General features: G+C 43.6%; 1 protein-coding gene across 1 annotated transcript in view; it reads right to left on the reverse strand.

Annotated features, from left to right (window-relative positions):
* The window catches only part of MCF2L2 (MCF.2 cell line derived transforming sequence-like 2), a 146,509-nt gene that overhangs the window by 57,191 nt on the left and 74,865 nt on the right, over positions 1-14,453 (reverse strand). Inside the window, exon 11 of the mRNA XM_005859496.2 lies at positions 619-685. Within this exon, the coding sequence (XP_005859558.2) occupies positions 619-685 (67 nt within the window). The remainder of the gene's footprint in view (positions 1-618; positions 686-14,453) is intronic.

Below are 14,453 nucleotides of genomic sequence, written 5' to 3' on the forward strand. Positions count from 1 at the left end.
GGGGGGGGGGCGGTGTGCAGGAGGCAGCTGATCGATGTTTCTCTCTCATCGATGTTTCTAACTCTCTATCCCTCTCCTTTCCTCTGGAAAAAATCAATAAAGTATATTTAAAAAAAATAATTAGCATGTATATTAGACTTGATTAACCATTTCTTCCCTTTTTAATTGGATATTTGGCTTTCTGATATTTTGTGGTAAAAAATTATATTATAATTTTGTACATATAATTTATTCCTCAAGATTATGCCCTTAGGAAAATACACATTTTCACTAGTAAGAAAAATGTGCTACTTCAAACAATGAGAAACAATATTCTCTTATTAAATTATCAAAAACATGTCATTGACCATCTCCATTTTTTGGCAAGCATACGGTGAACCTAGTTGAGCAGTACCAGAATCAGTATGAAGTGGCACAATCCTTTAGAAGGTATTTAGTTACATGGATCAATAGTCATAAGAATGTGTTTATTCCAGCTGGAAAAACACTTGCAATATTATAAGACCTAAAACCTAGGGGGGGATTCCAGAGACACATGGCAACTATTTTGGTTCTCTGTGTAACAAAATTTCTTCAGTTTGAACACGTGTTTAACATCCCCCTCCCCAGTCTACTTACATCAATTATGCTCTTCATTTCTTTTATATAAACCTCTTCGGCCTCAAGCAAGTCACGTATAAGGCACCTGAATCACAGCAGCAGGTGGGCAGATGACAGAGAAGGAGGAGGAACAATTCTTTAGGATTCTTTTAGAATAATGGTCATCAGTAGTTCCTCTTAGTGGCTCACTTACTTAGTCAATTCATTCTTTTCTACGGACTACCCATGGCCAACAGCTCACAAAACCACACTCTGATCAGACTGACGTTAGAGGAAATGGCAAGGTTGGAGGACTCAAAACCCGTATGTGCAGCAGGCGAGTGACTTGTCCTCGGTGGGCTACAGTGTGGGGGTCAAGAGGGCAGATGGTGGAGTAGGAAATGCCTGGTTTGGATCCTTGGTCAGGAGAGTTTGCCTGAGCCCTATGTTGTACGTGTGGTTTCCTAGACATTATCTCTAGCTTTCTGCTGTTTCATCGCTCCCTTGGATCTGTGACCCACTTGGGTGTATTGTGTGCACAGGGTTAGACAGATGCCAGTTATGCCCCCTTCTTCTGGCATTCGATGTTTCAGGGGGATTGATTTCCTCAGCCAGATGACTGGAGCTCCATCTGCTTCCCTTGAGGAAAGCAGGTGGGGAGTGAGGTCAGCAAAATTCTAAGATGATCTGCAAGATACCTGGCCCCTGCTATACACAGACCTTCTCCCAGTCAGTCAATCAAACACTAATTTAGGTGCTGTTGTGATGCGATTTTGCCATTCTGATTTGTTCCAGATCAGCTGACCTTAGGATAGGTAAATGACCCGGGCGGGCCTGTCCTCACCCCATGATATCTCTAGATCTGGGTCTAAAAATAGAGAGATTGGAAGCATGAGGAGGTGACATAAGGGAGATTCTCCTTTGCTGGCTTTGGAGGGGACATGTGGCCAGGAGCACAGGCAGCTGGGTGTGGCCTCCAGCTGATTGATAGCATGGAAACGGAGACTTCAGTCCTATGACTGCAAGGAACTGAGTTGCAAATACAATGGCGTGAACCTAGGATACTGAGTGCAGCCAGCCAATGGCTTGATTTTAATCTGTGGGACCTGGGCAAAAAGCCAGTCATGCTGTGCCCGGACTCCTGTCCCAGCGAAACTGTGAGCTGAGCTGCCATTTTTTATTCAGCGATAGAAAACTAATAGAGGGAAGCGAGACTCCCACATCTCTCTCTAGACAGACCGCTTTCTCTCTCTTCTCAGGCTGCGAGGCCACACTTTCATTTCAAGGCTTTCTCTCAGGCCTCCAAGTGAGTCAGTCAGTGTTTGTACAAGTGTTCGTGTGTGGAGTATGCACACTTATGGTTTCCTGTGAACTGTCGGCGTTATCTATTAAACGGTAACCTAGCCTAGTGAATGGTTTCTTCTCCTTTCATAACATGGACATGGCAAGAGACAAATAAAGAACATGATTTAGGAAATTCACACAAATATACAAATAGCTATTAGTCTTATGTAAAAAAAGAAAAAGAAAAAGAAAAGCTCAGGGCACATGAACCTAACAAAGACATAGTAAAAAGAAGTCATAATTTTCAACTACTAAAATGGCAGGAATTTCAAATCTCAAAGGAAGACCGATCGGTGAGCATGTGGAAACACTCTCAGACAGTCCTGGCGGGAGTGTAAATCGGTGCGCGATAACTTAGAAATAGCTCATCAGATTGAAAACGCAGCTCCTTGACTCCGTAATTCTGCTTCTAAGAATGTGTATTGTTTGTTACGAGAAGAAAGCACGGTAGCAACAACCAGATATATGTGGGAAATTACTTCAATGCTCGTCAATCAATTATGGTGCATACCTATGATGACATGCCATGCAGTTTTTAAAAGAGCGAAGTCAATTGAAAAATGCTGATCTGACGGTCATTTTAAGTGAATTTAAAAAAAGAAGCAGAAAAGTATGCATAGTGTGCAATTTGTGTAAAAATGAGTGTGCACACATACATATATGTAAAACTATACATGCTTAGAAAATTCATACAGAGAAACGTAAGCCACTGTCAACAGCGATTGCTGTGGGAAAGTGGTACTGAAAACTGCAAAACAGGGAAGGAGAATTTCTTCATTTCACTCCACACTTTTTTACAATATTTGATTAAAAAACTTTAAACATTTACCACTTTTATAACTGCAGGAATGGCTTACACGGCACCTTCAAATTAATGTAACGAGAGGTAATGATATGTAAACCCTATTCGAAGGCTATATATAAATCCTACAATTTACATATTTTAGAGCTCAACAGTTATTTTTAAAATGACAATCTTCGTATCTATTTATAAAAGCTTGTTATAAGACAAGACTGATGAAGGATAGTCACTGACAGAGGATATGATTTCACAGAGAAAGACTACCAACAAAGTTACTTTAAGATCGTACTTAGCAAACAGTCACTGAATAGGAGGTTTCTTCGCTTTCTATAAATCATCCCGAAATGATTGTCAGAAGGAAACATAGGCCTCGATACCAACCTATTCCTTTGAGCTCTGACATCAAGTAGAACCACAGCAACAGTGAAGCATTCATAGAAAACCAGAGCACAGCCAGCCTCTTATGCCCTCATGAAGCACTGGGCTTAAGCAACTTGGCAAGTCTGTTTAAGGATGAATTGATGATTAAATGAAGTCCAAAGGTAGAAATAACTAGGTGGTGAGCAGAAATCCAAGTTATTACCCGACAGTTACTGCTGTAATGTACCCCCGCGAATCACAGAAGGACGCCTCAAGAAGTCGAATTAAAGAGTCACATTTATTGCAATCCGGGACTATGAGGGGGCATTTCGCTCTCCCAGATCTCATAGTGCCTTCCGCGGCCCCAACATCAGATTTATATAGGCAAAGATCACAAAGGTATTGATTACATCCCAGGGTTTGGAATGAGGAACCTGGTTCGCAAAAAAGCAGTTTACAGAAGCAGAATTAAGCATGTTATATAAATTACAGTTTTGGGTCTCCCGGAACACTGAGTCAACAGGGACATGTTAACTGGAGCCCTCTGACCTTGGGATAACTGTGCTGTCCTTCCCAGGTAAAGGAAAGTGTGCTTTCTAAGACCAGTATGACCACAACAAATATTCACATTACAATCAATAGAGTATTTAATCGAATGGGATAATTTATATAATTCAGAAAATTAAAATAACTTTTCTATTATTTTAGCAAGCAAACAAGTACAGAAACCAAACAGCAGGGTTAAAGTTAAAGTTAAACTATAGTTTCTACCTGAGATGATTGCTACCATACTTCATTATGTAAGAACTTAGAGACCCTTAGGAGTTTTTAAGAATTTGACACAAAAAACATATTCACAACTTGGAAGGAAAAAAAATCCCTCGTCAGGTTATATCCCAGGTTATAGTTTCATCCAGCTACTTCATTTTATTCTTATTTTATTTTATTTTTTTATTATTGATTTCAGAGATGGAGAGAAAGAGATAGAAACATCAATGATGAGAGAGAATTATTGATTCGCTGCCTTCTGTACACCCCACACTAGGGATCAAGCCCACAACCTGGGCCTGTGCCCTGATCAGAAATTGAACTGTGATCTCCACCTGGTTCATAGGTTGATGCTCAACCACTGAGCCATGCTGGCTGGGCCACTACTTCTTTTTACTTGTGTGAGTGCAACGGATAAAACTCCAATGATAACAAGTCCCCTGAACACTGGCCACCTACATTTCAGTTCAAATTAAAAATAACAATAACCTTCGGGTCACTGTTAGCCATTCTTTTTCCTTTCCTCTCCTTTGTTTTCCTTCCAAATAAGGATAGAATGGGAGAAATTTTATGATTCTACCTGATGATTGCCTGCTTTATTATTCCAAAGCACATATCTTTGTTCATAGAAAAAGACTCTCAAGGATTGAACACCCAAAGTCACCAAGTATACGTATGCAGATGAAGAACAGAAAACGCTGGGAGTTCTCAAGTAATTTGAAAACCTTTAAACACCTCAAGCAATTATGTCCTGATGGATATCTACCCAGAGGTGGGGCTGACCTGCACATTTGGGCTCATTTAAAAGGGGATCTGTCCCCACCTCCCGCCCTGGGCATTAGGGAAGGAATGGAGGCATGATTGTTTGTTTTATGCTACCTTCAAATATGGTACCAGAACTTTGGCTATCTGGTTCCATTCCACATGACACCTTATGTTTGTCTCAGATGATACCATAACCAAGGGGCACGAATGGAACCTTTTAAAATAATAAATGCAATCTTATTTGGTAAGCAAGATCGTTGAAGTACCTACATGTTAGGATTTCCTGATAAGTTTCTCTTTGTCCATGCATCCTAATCTTTCCCCCTTTTAACCTAGCTCCTTATCCTCCCTGCCTCCTACTGGCCTTCCTCAATGTCCTGGCTCTCCAATAGAAGAGTATCCTTTTGGGAACCAGTTTGTCAAAAGTATATTTTTGCTCATTAATTGTAAACACAATTTATCACCAATTTTCATTTATACCCAATACTAGAGGCCCGGTGTACAAAATTCGTGCAGCGGAGTGGGAGGTTCCTCAGCCCGGCCTGCATCCTCTTGAAATCCGGGACCCCTCAGGGGATTTCCAACTGGCAGTCAGACATCCCTCTCACAAACCGGGACTGCTGGCTCCTAACTGCTTGCCTGCCTGCCTGCCTGCCTGATTGCCCCTAACTGCCTCTACCTCGGCCCCTGCCACCACGGCTTCATCTGGAAGGATGTCCAGAATGATGTCTGGAAGGTCGTTCGGCTGTCTGGTCTAATTAGCATATTACGCTCTTATTATTATAGATGATAGATCACATTACACACATCAGCAAGTATTAGAGATTTTCACTTTTTACCATCTTTGCCAAATTTGGAAGTTTTGTTCTTATCCTTCTCAAATTCTAGAACATCTGACATAATGGATGTTTACCTTCTTAAACCTTTCTCTTCCTTTGGTTTCTCTTTAGTACTCAATCTTTATTCACCTCTCTGTTGCTTCCTTGCTTCATCTGCCTCCTGTCTAATGTTGCTGCTCCCCAAAGGTCTGAACTCAAGTTTCCAGGCTTCCTTCCTTCCTCTTCCCTCATGCTTTTGGCTCCTTATCTTCCTCCCAGACCTTTGGCCACACCCAAGTCCATGTTGCAAGCCACATCTTCACCTGGCTGCCTCTCAGACACCTCATTCACCTCACATTTGAAATAGAACTCATTAGATAGCAAGAGCATGCACATCAGTGGATCTGCCATTTTCCCAAGGTCCCCAAAACAGTTGTCGTTTCAAACTCCATCCTTCCACTATCGTTTATATTCCATCTGTCACCAAGCCTCATCATTTCCTCTCTCAGCATGCTTCTTCTCTACTTCCGGTGCTGCCAGTGGAGCAAACTCACCATTCCTCTTTTCTTAAATACTTTGGTGCACTCCTAGCATCTCATCCTTGCCTCTGAGAACTCGTCCTCATCAATCTATTTTGCAAACCACCAGTCTATGTATGCCCTTCCCAAAGCTCCATTTCCATCACGCTCTCATTCTCCCTCTTTAAAGGCTTAAAATGGCTCTCAAGTGCCCACAACTGCCAACAGTCCCTCCAGGATTTCAAGACTTTCCATTCACAAGATAAGACTCGTGCACTAAAGGTAAATCCAGACCTACAGGCTCCGAATGGGGAGTGGTGGATGGGAGTGACAGGTGGAATCTGTAACTTTACAAGCACCCCAGATGATTCTAGTACAGATGTTCTGCTATTCAACTGAGTAATACTGATCTGATCCACTCCTTTTAGCCACCTTTCCTCCTTTAGTTATTGCTGTGTTATCATTATTTTACACTCCCTTCAAAATTCTAATCATTTTTGAAAACTCAGTTTCAATCCTCCTTCTTCCATGAAAACTCTTTTTAACAGCTTCAGATGAATTTAGTACTACAGTCTCAACCTTGTTTCCTAGGCAAAAATAATTAGATACAAACACTTATTGGCTCTCTACTATGACCCAGGCACCATAAATAGGTATTTGGGCTAGAGAAATGTACCATAATCCCAGGCCTCAGTCAGTTCATAGTCTAGTCTAGTGACAAAGAGAAGAAACCAATGACTCCAGGACAGTGTGATAAGATACCAGAGAGTAGGGAGCAAGCAGGTACAGAGAAGAGTGCAAGGAGAAGGGGACTCAACCTGGCTGGAGAGGTCTCAGAGAAGGGGAATCTGAACCGTCCTCAGGAAGAGGTGAGGACTTGGCCATAGAGACAGGAAGAAGGACTCCATGTGTAGGAGTCCTGGCTACACAGGGGCCTTGTGGGAACCCGGCTGCTGGGACAGGGTCTGCAGGGGGAGCATGAGGGCAGGGGGAGCCCGGATGGAGGGATGCTGTCATGCCAGGCTACCGTGCAGACTTGATGCAGAAGCCCAGGGGAAGGTGTAGGAGGTTGATTTGGCCAGCAGGGCAGGTGTCTCTCCAAGAGCCTGTTTCATTAAGCACAGAATAGGTTCAGACTTAGTCTTACATCCCTCTTCTATTTCAATAAATTCCCCAAACTGCACATGGTAACAACAAAGAACACTTTATGTGGGCCAGCAATTTTCACCTGGTGTGCCGCAAGAATTTTGAAAACATGCAATACCTGACTATTTAGTCAGGGGCACTGACCTTTTTTCCCCTTAGATTGTCAAATAAAAAAATGACAACAGTCAATAAAACAATCGTCAACTGGTATGAATGCCTTGTCTTTGACCATAAATATATGTCGTATATACTGTATTGGTCACGTCAAATAATAAGATTGTGTCTGATTGGTTCATTCTTGGTACCAGAAATCCTCATATACAAATATGAATACTGATTTTTTAAATATATATTTTATTGATTTCAGAAAATAAGCGAGAGAGAGAGAGATATAGAAACATCAATGATGAGAGAGAATCATTGATCGGCTGCCATTGGGGATCGAGCTCACAACTTGGACATGTGCCCTTGACTGGAATTGAACCTGGAAACCTTCAGCCTGCAGGCCAACGCTCTATCCCCTGAGCCAAACCAGCTAGGGCAAGATACTGATTTTTTTTTAAGTCACTTTAAAGCAAAGAGAAGGTAATTACTAATATTATTTTGTAAATCAATCAAAATTATACCTATTTTTGTCAGATTGGCAAGAAAGATATTTTTTGGTGTGCTGCAGAATTTTAGTAATTACTTTATGTGTAGCATGAGATGAAAAAGTTTGAAAATCATTGTCTAGACTCATACAATGATCATGCTGAAGCCAATGATATTTTAAGCATTTATAAAAGGTTTGATGAATATCAACAGTTCCCTGGTTCCTGGAAGGCTAACAGTTTTGCTCAATAGCTGTTCACGCTTTTCCACTTTTGTATCTGTTTCTATATTTTGTCTTACGTTAATTAATTACTCTGATGCAATTACCTCAAATTGTTTTTAGAAGAGGATGGGGTATAAGTAAATTATTATTAAAGTTTATCCAGATGGATGCTTGCTCTTCAGTATCACATAATAAAGAATGACAAAGTAATTTCATGCATACTTCATTTTTTAAAAAAGAGAGGTTGATTATAAACACAATCCCATTAATCCTAGTTCAAGTTAACAATCCTGCATTTGTGCAACATGTTAGGCATTATAAAGTTTTTTTAATTGTTGCAAAAATATACATGACACAAAACTTAACCATTGAAACAATTTTTAAGTGTACAATTCAGTGGTACTAAGTACACTCACAATGTGGTGTAACCAATACCAGAACATTTCCATCATCCGAAACTGAAACTCTGTATTCGTTAAACACTAACTCCCCATTCCTCCCTGCCCCTAGCCCCTGGTAACCGCTATTCTACTTCCTGTCTCTCAGAATTTGCCTATTCTAGATACTCCAAATAAGTGGAGTCATACAACATTTGTCCTTTTGTGTCTGACTTATTTGACTTAGCATAATATTTTCAGGGTTCATTCATGTTGTAGTATGTGTCAAAATTTCATCCTTGTTTAAGGCTATCTTTCATTATTTATATACACCACTGTTGTTTTTACCCACTTGACTGTTGATGGATATTGGGTTGCTTCCACCTTTTGTCTATTGCAAATAATGCTGCTATGATCATTGGTGTGCAAGCCTCTGCTTGAGTCCCTGCTTTCAATTCTTTGGAATATATGCCCCCAAATGGTCTTGCTGGATCACGTGGTATTTCTATTTTTAACTTTTTGAGAAACCACCGTACTGTTTTCCAAAGCAGCTGTACCATTTTGTAGTACTACCATCAGTGCACCAGGGTTCTAATGTCTCCACAGCCTCATTAACACTTATTATTTCCCCATTTTTAAATAATAGCCAGCCTATTGGGTGTGAAGTAAGGTGTCTTCTTCAATGTGTTTGTTATATTCCTTGAGCCATCCAACACCTGATAAAGAGCTCGTCCAGGACAGATGTCCTGTCTTACTCATCCTTGTCCCGTGACTTCCAAGCAGGTAAACTCCCAATAAATGTATGGAATGGATGAATGATAGATTTCAGGAACAGGCAGACGCCAATTCTGAGAGTAATAGTAGGTACTAATTGTTATTCTCATTTCACAGGGGAGGAAATTAAGACTCACAGCAGTAAGCGATTTGATTGAGATCAAGCTGCTGGCTAGGCATGGCCAGCAAGACTTCTCTAGCTTTAAAACCAGCGGCGGGGGAACTGATATGCCAAGGGTGAATGCCAGTCCACTAACTGACATAAGTGACAGTAAGGACACAAGTGGGGTGGTGGGGAAAACTGGCGCAGGCCATGTGTGTTCATGTTTAGGATTCAAGGAATTGGGCTGAAGTCTCAGAGCCATGGTCCAGAGGCACATCTTCCATCCAAACATAACAAGATGTCATGTGAGAGATTGCTGGTACACCAAGGAAATTCAAGGAATACTGCTGAGAGGAAAACCATTATCTGTTCAGTTCATAGGAAAGGGTACTACTGGTACTAACTCCATCAGGAGTCTCCAAATTACTCAGTAATCTTCCGTAAAGAAAAGAAATTGTGAAACAGTTAATAAGCTTCCACTTCATGCAAACAAAAAGAAGTCTATTGAAGAAAAAAAAAAAAGGAAAGCCCCAAAGACAGAAAAATGTATAAAAATAGTCAAAAATAAAAAACCTTGGGAAGAGACACACTGCTTCCTCTGCCCTGTATATCTTTTTTTTTTCAGACCTATTTGTATCTTTATCTCCCCTGTGGATAGCTTATTATTCTATTAATTCCTTTCCTCCCAAGAGGTTTGTTTACTTACTATAATAGAACATATCTCTCAGAAATATTGCTCTCTCTCTCCAGCATTCCTTAACCCCGTATCTGCAGGTTCAAATAGCAAAATGTTTAATATTTGGTTTTATGACCTTAGGTCATCAGATCAATCAAGACTGAGTCATGATGAAATATATTGTTTCAGATCAAATGATTTATTAAGGACTTAGAGTTGTCTTTTTAGAAGGACTGTTACATGAAATAAAAATCTCAGTACAGTATAAAAGTATTTCTAACTCTTAACTAATGATGGTCTGCTTATCTATATATATAAAAGCCTAAGTGACCATCTGATTGTTTGACCATCTGACTGGTAGCTATGACATGCAAAGACCACCAGGGGGCAGATGCTCAGCGCAGGAACTGCCAAGCTGCAGTGACTTGGCAGCTGCGGTTCTCGGGTGACGCACCCGGAACCAGAGAGGAGGGAGCCCGATTCAGGATGTGTCACCCGAGAACCACCCTCTCCCAATCTGGGACCCCTCAGGGGATATCAGAGAACCAGTTTTGCCTGATCCCCGGAGGCCAGGCCGAGGGACCCCACTGGTGCATGAATCCGTGCACCGAGCCTCTAGTTTTAAATGATTAACTCAATATAGATCCCAGGCAGGCCTATAACTGTCTAGTTTGAGTGGGGTTTAAACCACATATGCTTCATAAAGCAGGCAATGAGCGGTTAGAAATTTTTAACTATTAAGAAAAGGAAAACAGAGAATTCTATTTCAGTTGTCCTTAAAATATCAGCACAACCAAACTTAAGTGTAAAACACAAATGGTTGCATCTGGGCCAGGCCTGCAGCCTCCATGTCACAGTCAACACGATTTCCTGGGCACCTGCTATAATGTTCTTGTTTTCTCAGTACCGCCCCATCACAGGACCCAAATCTTGTATTCAGTTTAGAGAGCTGGCAAGGCTGATACCAACTGTCTTTGAAAATATAAGCATTAGTCAGACAACATTCAAGATTGTCCCTACACAGATGTCATCATTCACTCAAGCTGGACGTGCCCCCCTGAGCAGGAGGCAGGAGATGGAGTTAGAGGCAGCCCCCAGAAACTTTCCCAGAACCCTGACGGCCCTGGGAGTGTGAGGTGTGTGTCTGATCTGCAGGTGGGGAGGGGAGAGAAATGCTGGCAGAACCACTGTCAGGCAGTGGGCCCAGGCCACTGCCACTGGGGCTGTCTGGGCATTTGCAGCCTGGAGGGAGACCTGTGCCACCTCACTCCACCCCAGTACTCTCTCCCCACCCCTCCCCCAGCGAGGCCACCCCATCTACAGCACAGCTCTACTGGACCAAGGAGGGTCCCAGCCTCCAGGACCTGCCTCTCTGAGGCTGCCTCTGTCCGTGTGAGGCCCCTGCTGAGGTTAGATGGGCACAAAGAGAGGCCCTGTGTGTGATGGAGGAGATGATGGGTGCAGCAGGCCCCTGCCCCGTGCAGAGGAGAAGAGAAAAGGAGACAGTGGGTTTTGAGAATGGCCTGCGGTGAGTGCCTCTGTGTCCTGGGCTCCCTGCATCTTCCCGTTCCAGGTGTACCTCGTGTGTCTTCATCCAGCGGCCAAGCCCTGGAATGGAGGGAGGATGTGGAATGTGCCAAACCACAGGAGCAGAGGCAAGACTGTGGGGGAGCGAATGCCTCAGTGTCGGCTCTGGGGCCTGTTGGCATCAGGGAGGAGCACACTGGGGCCATTGTCCTGCGGACGGGACTTCCTGGAAAGAAAGTTTGAATATGTGATGGATGTGGGGAGCGTTCAGCACATTCAACTCAACCAACGGTCAATACATACAGATCCACTCTGTGCAGAGCCTGTGGGGGATCCTTTGTGGGAACTGGAGATGAGTGGACGTGGGCTCCCCCCTCGAGGTCTGAGGCCTCTCAAGAGAATAGGGAACAGATCCGCAGACAATTTACACAGCGACACAGTGCCAACTGTTACTGACACGCAACGCCCTGGGCTGGGCCCGCTGGTGAGAAGAAGAGGATTCTGGCCTTTGGGACAGTCAAGTTCCATCCAGTCAGCGTTTCACAAACACGTGTTTGGTTCATGCATTTCAGATGTGTCAAGCTTAGGGCTTGTGTGACACATGTAAGTGCAGACATTCACGTGTGGAGCTCAGAATCTATAGAAAAATAAGTCAGGGATAAAGGCTGCGGACGAGACCACCAGGGAGCAGGTGTGGGGAGGAAAGCCCAGCCCAAGGACTGTGGGTGGAGTGGCTGGTGGGCAGCACAGGAGGAGGCAGCCAGAGATGGTGCATTATGTGAAGGGGCGATGCTGTATTAACAGAGACGTATTAACAGAGATGTGACACACAGCAGGTCCTTCTGCAACATGAAGGTGCCTCTGCCAGCTCACCAGTGAGAGGCACTTTCTGCAGCTGAGGTGGCGTGAGGGTGATGGCATCTACCCAGCCAGAGGATTGCTGAGCTCGCACGTAATTGTTATTGCAGTCAGTCCTCACTGCACCCTTCCAGACAGGAATGGCCTGTGGTGTAGAGAAGGTGGGTCACTTGCCCAGATCCTGTGGCTGGCAGGAAGGAGGTCAGGATTCCAGCCCATCCCTCTCAGCTCAGGCCTTGCATGAACACTCAGCAGTTTTGTATTAACAGAGACGTGACACACAGCAGGTCCTTCTGCAACCATGAAGATGGGGTGCAGCATGAAGGTGCCTCTGCCAGCTCACCAGTGAGAGGCACTTTCTGCAGCCGAGGTGGCATGAGGGTGATGGCGTCTACCCAGCCCGAGGATTGCCGAGCTCGGCCCTTCATGCACGTAATTGTTATTGCAGTCAGTCCTCACTGCACCCTTCCAGGCAGGAATGGCCTGTGGTGTAGAGAAGGTGGGTCACTTGCCCAGATCCTGTGGCTGGCAGGAAGGAGGTCAGGATTCCAGCCCATCCCTCTCAGCTCAGGCCTTGCATGAACACTCAGCAGTTTTAGAACACAGCCTGTGGTGTGTCTGAGTAGGACAGGGCCTGTACAGGGTCTGTGAGGACATCTCCTGCCTAAGAGAATCCAGAAAGTGCAAATTACCCGAACCAGTCAAGCCTGGTCTGTGTCCACACGCTTCAGTTGTGTTAGGCGCTAAGCGGATCAGCTATGAAAACTGCTTCTCCATTATTTCAGCGATGTATGCTTCTTTCTCGGGTCTCTTGCTCCCACCATCTCCTAGGTTCTCTTGTACTTGGGGTTCAAGTCTTCTTTCCCAACAAGTTGTGAGACATGCCCTTCTGCCTTATTCTCTGGTCCTGTCTCCCACATCTGCTTCTCCTCTGCTCTTTCTCTGCCTTATCTTATTCTTGCTAAATCTAACATGCAAATTGTAATTCCTCTCATTTTTTCCAGTACGTTCTGCTGTTCTCTAGTGCTCTGTGAAGCAAATTCCTGATGGTCCACATGCTTCAGTTGTGTTAGGCACTAAGCGGATCAGCTATCAAAACTGCTTCTCCATTATTTCAGCGATGCATGCTTCCTTCTCGGGTCTCTTGCTCCCACCATCTCCTAGGTCCTCTTGTACTTGGGGTTCAAGTCTTCTTTCCCAACAAGTTGTGAGACATGCCCTTCTGCCTTATTCTCTGGTCCTGTCTCCCACATCTGCTTCTCCTCTGCTCTTTCTCTGCCTTATCTTATTCTTGCTAAATCTAACATGCAAATTGTAATTCCTCTCATTTTTTCCAGTACGTTCTGCTGTTCTCTAGTGCTCTGTGAAGCAAATTTCTGATCGTAGTGGTTTTTGTTCACCAGCAGCGACTGTGGATAAAGAGGGCAAGGCGACCCTGTCTTCCTTCTTTGAGATGGTTAAATCAGCATCACCACTATCATCTAGTCTTGTTTCTAATTAATTTCAAATTTTTCATGCATTTCCTCCCAGTTAAATAAATTGAGGGCTCCGTTCTTAGCCATCAAGCCTATCATTCTCTTTCTCCCCCTCTGGGGTGGGATGGGAAGCCAGCCTGGGATAGGAAATCCTCTCACATGAACAAAGGAGCCTCCCAGACTGTTGCCCTCTTCCCTGTGTGGTGTGTACAGTGGGCACCTGGGCAGAAGTTCTGGGCTACTCTGTTCATCCTCATCTCTCATCAACCTGACTTACACTGGAAATGATTTACCTGCCTGGGGCATCTAGTTCCATATGAGATGATATGCATATGTGATTTGCATGTATATATCAATGTTCTGGTCACTTTGTATTTCTTGTGAAACAGTCCTCTGGGTTTGTGCATGTGGAATGCTCTGCGGCTGACACATGGGCCTATGTGGGCCTCGCTCCACATGGCCTGAAAGGAATATAAAGGTAACTGAACATTTGCCCATAGGTATGGCATACACATATGACAGATGGGAAGAATGTATGTGAAATTAGTCAGGATTTTGTTTTGCATAGGCAGAGAAGGGAGGTGATTTGCATAGCATGAACAATGAGTCAGTTCCCTTATGGGTCCCTGTCAGTGACCCCCTTACAAATCACATTATATAAATATTTCTGTCTGTGTTCTGACATGCATATGGCACTATAACCTCTGAGTGGATAATAGCAGTTCTGAGGCATTCTCTCTATTCTCTCA

The sequence above is a fragment of the Myotis brandtii genome, unplaced genomic scaffold (assembly GCF_000412655.1).
Source record: "Myotis brandtii unplaced genomic scaffold, ASM41265v1 scaffold127, whole genome shotgun sequence".
Taxonomy (NCBI): domain Eukaryota; kingdom Metazoa; phylum Chordata; class Mammalia; order Chiroptera; family Vespertilionidae; genus Myotis; species Myotis brandtii.